This window comes from Mizuhopecten yessoensis, unplaced genomic scaffold (assembly GCF_002113885.1).
Source record: "Mizuhopecten yessoensis strain PY_sf001 unplaced genomic scaffold, ASM211388v2 scaffold5185, whole genome shotgun sequence".
Taxonomy (NCBI): domain Eukaryota; kingdom Metazoa; phylum Mollusca; class Bivalvia; order Pectinida; family Pectinidae; genus Mizuhopecten; species Mizuhopecten yessoensis.
This window is the reverse complement of record NW_018405922.1, coordinates 179,584-189,348: the sequence shown is the minus strand read 5'-3', so window position 1 is coordinate 189,348 and position 9,765 is coordinate 179,584. Positions and strand designations below refer to the sequence as shown.

The following is a 9,765-nucleotide window of genomic DNA, read 5'->3' as shown; positions in this document are numbered from 1 at the left end:
TTTTATGAAAATGACTTACTGACAGTCCACCAACCACGAGGGAACGGATCCTGCATACTTTAATCTATTTAATTATAATCATATAAATTGTAAATGGCATTAATTGTGTTGTTCAGAATATTCAGTTCACGCTCAATATCTAGTTGTAACTGAACGTTTTGGGCCAAATGTCAATGATTTGGTAATAATGTCATCTTCTAAGAGAGAGAGAGAGAAGCCGGGGACATAAGACGATTTACATAAACTATCATTTACACCTTTTGTCAAAATTGCAGCAATTTTTGCATATATAATTCTTTTGACAATGTCCCTATTTGACTATTTTGGATAAAATATCAACCATTTTCTAGGATAAAGGGTCAATCGTAGCCCCTCCCCCCCCCCGTCCCTTTAAATAATAGTTATTAATTCTCGAGACTGCAACGAAGACATATTTTGACTTTTCAGGCGCTAACTACCAGCCAAATGCCACCTGGCTAATATCTCCCCATGTGTGTATGACTGCGTGTGCTTTGCGCCGCTTGGGGGTTTGAAAAAACAGATTAATAACAAGGTAAAAAGCATGCTTGTAGAAAGGGTAGGATTTTGCAGCAAAAATATTTACATGGAACTACTAAGATAATCAGAAAACAGTTTGATGATAGCACATGCATGTTAAAAAGCAGGAACAGTACTAAGTATAACATAAGCATAAATCATAAGCATAAAACATATAAAAACATATCAGATTTAGCAAGCACATATTTTATATATATCACAGATGGTTAATACGATACTTTATATTGGAATGATGGAATAAAATACTCAGACAAATTAAAGTAAAGTAAGAAGCAAAATAAAAGTTTTAAAAAAAAACTCAAATAAAAATGGAGGATCAATAAAATGAAAGTCAGGAACATATAGAACACTGGCAGAGGTCACCTTCCCAGGTGTGCAACAGCCTACAGAAAACCTTGTAGTGTTCTGCTTGTCTAATCTCATTTGGTAGACTATTCCACACCTGGGCGGCTTCAAAACGAAAAGATGTCTTACCATATGTGGTATAATTTACTCTTGGTATAGTCACAGTGTCAACTTTCTTTTTGTTGATAAGACTCTTTAAGAATTCCGGAGCAATAGTATTTAAAATCTTGTATACTTCATTGGCCATGATCTTCAGCCTACATTTATGTAAAAAGTCTAATTTATTTCTAGCTAAAAGATCGTTAATAGAGGAGCTTTAATCATTATCAATAAAACGTAAAGCTCTTTCTCGTATATTTTCGATTTTTCTGGTTTTTCTAATACTGCAAAAATGCCATGAAAGAGGACAAAAATTAAAATTAGATAATATAAAAGAACTAAAAATGTTGACTTTGCCTTTTTTGTCAGATGATTTCCAATTCTCTTGAGTATACATAGTTGTTTGGAAGCCTTCCTACATAAGTTTGCTATATGATTTTCAAATTTTAGATCACTGTCAATTTCAACCTCAAGCAAAGTCACACTATCAGTTCATGTAATTTGGTGATCTCCAATAGTGAAAGATGAAATTTGCTCTTTTGAGTTCTTTCCTATGCAGATGGCCTGGAATTTTTCTGGGTTTGCCTGCATGCCATTTTTTGTGAACCAGTTAATTATTAAATTACTTTCACTTTGTAACACATCACTAAGATCAAGAGCACTATCAGTGATATGAGACAAAGTGTTGTCATCGGCATAGTTAAAAAGAGACCCACGTTTTGAGACAGTAAAAATGTCATTCATAAATACATTAAAAATAAGAGGCCCCACTATAGAGCCTTGGGGGACCCCTTACTGAGCCACCCCCAGTCGCTGACCATGGGGCCAAGCCTGACCCGCTGCTGTCTGTCGTTGAGGTAACTACTGACAAGTGCAACTGCTGACCCATCTATCCCATAGGCTTGCAGCAACCCCTACAACAGACCATGGGGGAGGCAGTCTAAAGCCTTGGGCAAGTCCATTAGGATGGCTCCTATGTGCTTGTGGTTGACCAGGTCTTGACGCCAATCCTCCAGGAGCGCAGCAGGACAGACTGACACCCATAGCCCCGCCTGAATGCGGCCAGGAAGGGGTTAAAAATATCATTAAAAAACTAACTTAACAGTTATTCAAGGAGCAATGTCGATCCTGTATTTCATCGAATTATATCATATACAATATATATATCTTATATATTATATATATATTATATTACTATACTATTTTTAAGACAAAAAATGCTTTTCAATAAAATACAAATCTCAGAAAACAGCCAAAAATTGGTAAGCATACAGCGTACAGAGAAATTTGGTTATTAAAATTAAACGTCAGTCAATAAGAAATTATTTTCTTGAAAGATGTGGAGGAGGTCCTAACTCTAAGGATTTTTGGCCAACTGTAAAGCCCTTCATCTCTAACAAATGTAAACACGACTTAAATACAGTTTTGACAGAAATGACAGCATCATTACTAATTAGAGAGATGTTTGTACAGTGTTTAACGATTATTTTTGTAATGTGGCCAAACACATAGGTACAGAGGTGGATGGAGTCTCTGACCACTCCTCTAACCCTAGCATACAGACTATCAAAAATGAAATTTTATCCGAACCAAAATCTTTCACTTTTAAATCTGTACTTCCAAATACTGTTAAAGATGTGATAAGGAAGCAGGCTACAAGAAAATCTGTCGGTGTTGATGGTATCTCTGCAAAAATGTTGAAAGCTGGCTCCGAATCCTTATGTCAACCACTCACCAATATTTTTAACTGTTGCATTGCTGAAGGAAGATTTCCACACTCACTTAAACTAGCTCAGGTAACACCAAAATCCACAGGGAGTTGAGAAAGATATTGGCTGGGTGCAAAGGCCCTATAACCACGGATAATAATTTGTGAACCGCTTTGAGACGACCTACGAACTAGGTTGTGATAAAGCGGTATAAAAGAACCTCGAATTATTATCATTATAATTTGTAAAGAGAGTTTTGCCTCGGTTACAAACATTGTATTACACTGTATAATCCGTTAAATTATGCGCGTGCAATACATACCAAAATAATTATCAAAAGTAAGAAGGTGCCAATGAAGGCGTTATAAAATATCAATATCAAGAATAGAAATACAAGACAAAATGGGAAATTATAAGTCCCCAATGTCGCAGTTAGGTGACCATTATAAACTTGTTATGCTATGGCGCAGAGGGAAATCCATGGTTTAGTATAATATGGATGGTTGTATCGTCTGGTCCATCCCTCTCGACCGGGCCGGTGTGTTTGTGTCTCTAGTCCCTCCCTTTCGACCATGCCGGTGTGTTTGTGTCTCTGGTCCCTCCTTCTCGACCAGGCCGGTGTGCTTTTGTCTCTGGTCCCTCCCTCTCGACCAGGCCGGTGTTTTTGCGTCTCTGGTCCCTCCCTCTCGACCAGGCTGGTGTGCTTGTGTCTTTGGTCCCTCCCTCTCGACCAGTCCGGTGTGTTTGTGTCTTTGGTCCCTCCCTCTCGACCAGGCTGGTGTGCTTGTGTCTTTGGTCCCTCCCTCTCGACCAGTCCGGTGTGTTTGTGTCTTTGGTCCCTCCCTCTCGACCAGGCCGGTTTTTTTGTGTCTCTGGTCCCTCCCTCTCGACCAGTCCGGTGTGTTTGTGTCTTTGGTCCCTCCCTCTCGCCCAGGCCGGTGTGTTTGTGTCTCTGGTCCCTACCTCTCGACCAGGCCGGTGTGTTTGTGTCGCTGGTCCCTCCCTCTCGACCAGGCCGGTGCGTTTGTGTCTCTGGTCCCTCCCTCTCGACCAGGCCGGTGTTTTTGCGTCTCTGGTCCCTCCCTCTCGACCAGGCTGGTGTGCTTGTGTCTTTGGTCCCTCCCTCTCGACCAGTCCGGTGTGTTTGTGTCTTTGGTCCCTCCCTCTCGCCCAGGCCGGTGTGTTTGTGTCTCTGGTCCCTCCCTCTCGACCAGTCCGGTGTGTTTGTGTCTTTGGTCCCTCCCTCTCGACCAGGCTGGTGTGCTTGTGTCTTTGGTCCCTCCCTCTCGACCAGGCCGGTGTTTTTGTGTCTTTGGTCCCTCCCTCTCGACCAGTCCGGTGTGTTTGTGTCTTTGGTCCCTCCCTCTCGCCCAGGCCGGTGTGTTTGTGTCTCTGGTCCCTCACTCTCGACCAGGCCGGTGTGTTTGTGTCTTTGGTCCCTCCCTCTCGCCCAGGCCGGTGTGTTTGTGTCTCTGGTCCCTCACTCTCGACCAGGCCGGTGTGTTTGTGTCTCTGGGCCCTCCCTCTCGACCAGGCCGGTGTGTTTGTGGCTCTGGTCCCTCCCTCGCGACCAGGCCGGTGTGTTTGTGTCTTTGGTCCCTCCCTCTCGCCCAGGCCGGTGTGTTTGTGTCTCTGGTCCCTCCCTCTCGACCAGGCCGGTGTGTTTGTGTCTATCCAGCATAACTCTTGTTCACGCGCAATCCCGTACCACAGCTACGTGGCAATCCATGGGGTTTTCCCATTGAACATCAAATGTAATTCACGAGTGCAGGCGACTTTTTTTCCCATCACGAGTTTGTTTGTTACATTTCGAGGTTTCGTATTTTGTGTTCGCTGTTCACATTACTCAGTCACAGCTGATGAAAGCCAGGTACAAGGCTTGTTTTAATCAATATGCCATCAAATTTAGTTCCATAAAATTATATATTCCAAAAGACATTTATCGACTTAATTATTAGACAAACTGTATTAAAAATATAAATTCTTATTTAATTGATTCTTTTATAGCACTGTTTAAATGAAATGGAAGATTTTATTATTTCAGTGACAAAAACGTTCTAAATGTTCCGTAAATACCGCAAATGAAATAAAACTCAAAATTTAGCATGAGACAGTCATACTTAGCTTCATAGAGCTACTATTGAGTAGCGAAACTTGTATATGTTATTCTTTCCGTGCTGCTAGTTGTAAGTATATATCGGCATTATGGTACAACTTACAACCAATCTGGGAAATAATATATAATGCATTTTTTGCGTTTTATTAAACTACTTTTGATACATTATAATCACAGGAACGTACTAATAATGCTTAATATCAACGGAAAGGTATGTTCTATACAAACGCATATAGTAATGTAAAGAATTATCACTTATTTAAGTTACACTATTATTGGTTGACCCCTATGTTTTCGACTCAGACCTCAACATAGCTGAGTTAACCTGCAACTTCTCCGCCCAAACTGAATCATCTGAAAAGGGGAATAACTCCGTGTCATCATAGATAATTTACACACTGTATTTGTTATTCTGACCCGTATTAGACTGTAAGTAAAGGATTTCCGGAAGAAATTTACAGAGGTCCCGTTTTACCAACGAAAGCAAACACTGACTTGGCCTCGCCGCGTCGTGTTAGGTCTTAACGTTACAGCTAGCTACACTGAAGAATCTATCAAATCGCTGACTTTGTGAATTATTGCCGTAATTTGTGATTATGAGTGAAATGTATCGGTACATTGGTTTATTAAATTAGTCACCATTTCCTGTGTTATCACTACCTACATCAGTGACAAAGCCACCATAAACCAACAATTTTCTAGGGTTTTAAAGATTGAAGATTTATTGCACATTTTGCTCCCTACTGAGTTAAAGGTCCTGTTGTAACCTGATACAGCGCGTTAGTCATTGTCCCTAACTGTATCGCACCGTCTACAAAATCGTCACACTCTCTGTCGTGTATTTTTTTATCTACTACGATCTGTTAGTCGTATATCTTACTGATTAACATTCTCTAGAGATGAACGTTCGGTATGCTGCAATGTAAGGCACCATCAATGAACTTTTCCTTCGATTATAATAGGATGTCCTTCTTGTACAGATCTGTATGTCTGTCTGTCTGTCTGTCTGACTGTATGTCGCCCCTCTCTCTTTCTATCTTTCTGCGCTGCCCATATATCTGTCTGTTGCCCCCTCTCCCTCTATGTGGCCCATGTATCTGTCCGTGTAATAACTGTCTTGTTTGTGTTTCTGTTTCTATCTCCGTCTTTCTTTCTCACTGTTTCTATCTCTGTCTTTCTTTGTCACTGTTTCTATCTCCGTCTTTCTGTGTCACTGTTTCTATCTCTGTCTGTCTATGTCACTGTTTCTATCTTCGTCTTTCTGTGTCACGGTTTCTATTTCTGTCTGTCTGTGTCACTGTTTCTATCTCCGTCTGTCTGTGTCACTGTTTCTATCTCTGTCTTTCTGTGTCACTGTTTCTATCCTTGTTTGTCTGTGTTACTCTTTCTATCTCTGTCTGTCTATGTCACTGTTTCTATCTTCGTCTTTCTGTGTCACGGTTTCTATTTCTGTCTGTCTGTGTCACTGTTTCTATCTCCGTCTGTCTGTGTCACTGTTTCTATCTCTGTCTGTCTGTGTGACTGTTTCTATCTCCGTTTTCTGTGTCACTGTTTCTATCTCTGTCTGTCTGTGCCACGGTTTCTATCTCTGTCTGTCTGTGTCACTGTTTCAATCTCTGTCTGTCTGTGTCACTGTTTCTATCCCTGTCTTTCTGTGTCACTGTTTCTATCTCTGTCTTTCCGTGTCACTGTTTCTATCTCTGTCTGTCTGTGTCACTGTTTCTCTCTCTGTCTGTCTGTGTCACTGTTTCTATCTCTGTCTTTCGGTGTCACTGTTTCTATCTCTGTCTGTCTGTGTCAGTGTTTCTATCTCTGTCTGTCTGTGTCACTGTTTATATCCTTGTCTGTCTGTGTCACTGTTTCTATCTCTGTCCGTCTGTGTCTCTGTTTCTATCCTTGTCTGTCTGTGTCACTGTTTCTAGCTCTGTCTGTCTGTGTCACTGTTTCTATCTCGGTCTGTCTGTGTCACTGTTTCTATCTCTGTCCGTCTGTGTCTCTGTTTCTATCCTTGTCTGTCTGTGTCACTGTTTCTAGCTCTGTCTGTCTGTGTCACTGTTTCTATCTCGGTCTGTCTGTGTCACTGTTTCTATCTCTGTCTTTCGGTGTCACTGTTTCTATCTCTGTCTGTCTGTGCCACGGTTTCTCTCTCTGTCTGTCTGTGTCACGGTTTCTATCTCTGTGTCACTGTTTCTATCTCTGTCTGTCTGTGCCACGGTTTCTCTCTCTGTCTGTCTGTGTCACGGTTTCTATCTCTGTCTGCCTGTGTCACTGTTTCTATCTCTGTCTGTCTGTGCCACGGTTTCTATCTCTGTCTGTCTGTGTCACTGTTTTTATCTCTGTCTTTCTGTTTCACTGTTTCTATCTCTGTCTTTGTCACTGTTTCTATCTCTGTCTGTCTGTGTGACTGTTTCTATCTCCGTTTTCTGTGTCACTGTTTCTATCTCTGTCTGTCTATGTCACTGTTTCTATCTTCGTCTTTCTGTGTCACGGTTTCTATTTCTGTCTGTCTGTGTCACTGTTTCTATCTCCGTCTGTCTGTGTCACTGTTTCTATCTCTGTCTTTCTGTGTCACTGTTTCTATCCTTGTCTGTCTGTCTGTGTCACTGTTTCTATATCTGTCTTTCTTTGTCACTGTTTCTATCTCGGTCTGTCTGTGTCACGGTTTCTATCTCTGTCTGTCTTTGTCGCTGTTTCTATCTCTGTCTGTCTGTGTCACTGTTTTTTTCTCTGTCTGTCTGTGTGACTGTTTCTATCTCTGTCTGTCTGTGTCACTGTTTCTCTCTCTGTCTGTCTGTGTCACTGTTTCTATCTCGGTCTGTCTGTGTCACTGTTTCTATCTCTGTCCGTTTGTGTCACTGTTTCTATCTCTGTCTGTCTGTGCCACGGTTTCTCTCTCTGTCTGTCTGTGTCACGGTTTCTATCTCTGTCTGTGTGTGTCACTGTTTCTATATCTGTCTTTCTGTGTCACTGTTTCTATCTCTGTCTGTCTATGTCACTGTTTCTATCTCTATCTGTCTGTGTCACTGTTTCTATCTCTGTCTGTCTGTGCCACGGTTTCTCTCTCTGTCTGTCTGTGTCACGGTTTCTATCTCTGTCTGCCTGTGTCACTGTTTCTATCTCTGTCTGTCTGTGTGACTGTTTCTATCTCCGTTTTCTGTGTCACTGTTTCTATCTCTGTCTGTCTATGTCACTGTTTCTATCTCTATCTGTCTGTGTCACTGTTTCTATCTCTGTCTTTCTGTGTCACTGTTTCTATCCTTGTCTGTCTGTGTCACTGATTCTATCTCTGTCTGTCTGTGTCACTGTTTCTATCCCTGTCTTTCTGTGTCACTGTTTCTATCTCTGTCTTTCTGTGTCACTGTTTCTATCCTTGTTTGTCTGTGTCACTCTTTCTATCTCTGTCTGTCTATGTCACTGTTTCTATCTTCGTCTTTCTGTGTCACGGTTTCTATTTCTGTCTGTCTGTGTCACTGTTTCTATCTCCGTCTGTCTGTGTCACTGTTTCTATCTCTGTCTGTGTCACGGTTTCTATCTCTGTCTGCCTGTGTCACTGTTTCTATCTCTGTCTGTCTGTGTGACTGTTTCTATCTCTGTCCGTCTGTGTCTCTGTTTCTATCCTTGTCTGTCTGTGTCACTGATTCTATCTCTGTCTGTCTGTGTCACTGTTTCAATCTCTGTCTGTCTGTGTCACTGTTTCTATCCTTGTCTGTCTGTCTGTGTCACTGTTTCTATATCTGTCTGTCTGTGTCAGTGTTTCTATCTCTGTCTGTCTGTGTCACTGTTTATATCCTTGTCTGTCTGTGTCACTGTTTCTATCTCTGTCTTTCGGTGTCACTGTTTCTATCTCTGTCTGTCTGTGCCACGGTTTCTATCTCTGTCTGTCTGTGTCACTGTTTCTATCTCTGTCCGTCTGTGTCACTGTTTTTATCTCTGTCTGTCTGTGTGACTGTTTCTATCTCTGTCCGTCTGTGTCACTGTTTCTATCCTTGTCTGTCTGTGTCACTGTTTCTATCTCTGTCTGTCTGTGTCACTGTTTCTATCTCTGTCTGTCTGTGTCACTGTTTCTATCTCTGTCTGTCTGTTTCACTCTTTCTATCTTTGTCTTTCTGTGTCACTGTTTCTATCTCTGTCTGTCTGTGTCACTGTTTCTATCTCTGTCTTTCTGTGTCACTGTTTCTATCTCTGTCTGTCTGTGTCACTGTTTCTATCTCTGTCTGTCTGTGTCACTGTTTCTATCTCTGTCTGTCTGTGTCACTGTTTCTATCTCTGTCTGTCTGTGTCACTGTTTCTATTTCTGTCTGTCTGTGTCACTGTTCTATTTCTGTCTGTCTGTTTCACTGTTTCTATATCTGTCTGTCTGTGTCACTGTTTCTATCTCTGTCTGTCTGTGTCACTGTTTCTATCTCTGTCTGTCTGTGTCACTGTTTCTATCTCTGTCTGTCTGTGTCACTGTTTCTATCTCTGTCTGTCTGTGTCACTGTTTTTATCTCTGTCTGTCTGTGTCACTGTTTCTTTCTCCGTAATGTCTGTCTGTCTGTGTCTGCTTGTTTTCTCTTTCTTCCTCTCTGCTGCCCATCCATCCTTGTATAACTATTCTGTCTGTATGTATGTCTGTCTGTCTGTCTGTCTGGTTTTCCCCCTCTCTCCCTCTCTGCTGTCCATATGTATGTGTATAACTATTCTGTCTGTATGTCTGTCTGTTTGTGTCTCTGTTTTTCTATAATCTCTTCATGTTTCTGTCTTGTCTTTGTGTGTCCGGGTCTGGCAACAGGTTTTACCGTACAGTATACAGCAGTCCCAGTGGTGTTTTGTATAAACAGAGTTTACCGTACAGTATACAGCAGTCTCAGTTGTGGTCTGTATAAACAGAGTTTACCGTACAGTATACAGCAGTCCCAGTGGTGTTCTGTATAAACAGAGTTTACCGTACAGTATACA

General features: G+C 41.6%; 1 protein-coding gene across 1 annotated transcript in view; it reads right to left on the bottom strand.

The window, feature by feature from the left end:
- Window positions 1–3,263: 3,263 nt before the first annotated feature.
- Window positions 3,264–9,765, bottom strand: part of LOC110450353 (ankyrin-2-like) — a 35,739-nt gene continuing 29,237 nt past the window's right edge. Inside the window, exon 2 of the mRNA XM_021497831.1 lies at window positions 3,264–4,424. Within this exon, the coding sequence (XP_021353506.1) occupies window positions 3,264–4,424 (1,161 nt within the window). The remainder of the gene's footprint in view (window positions 4,425–9,765) is intronic.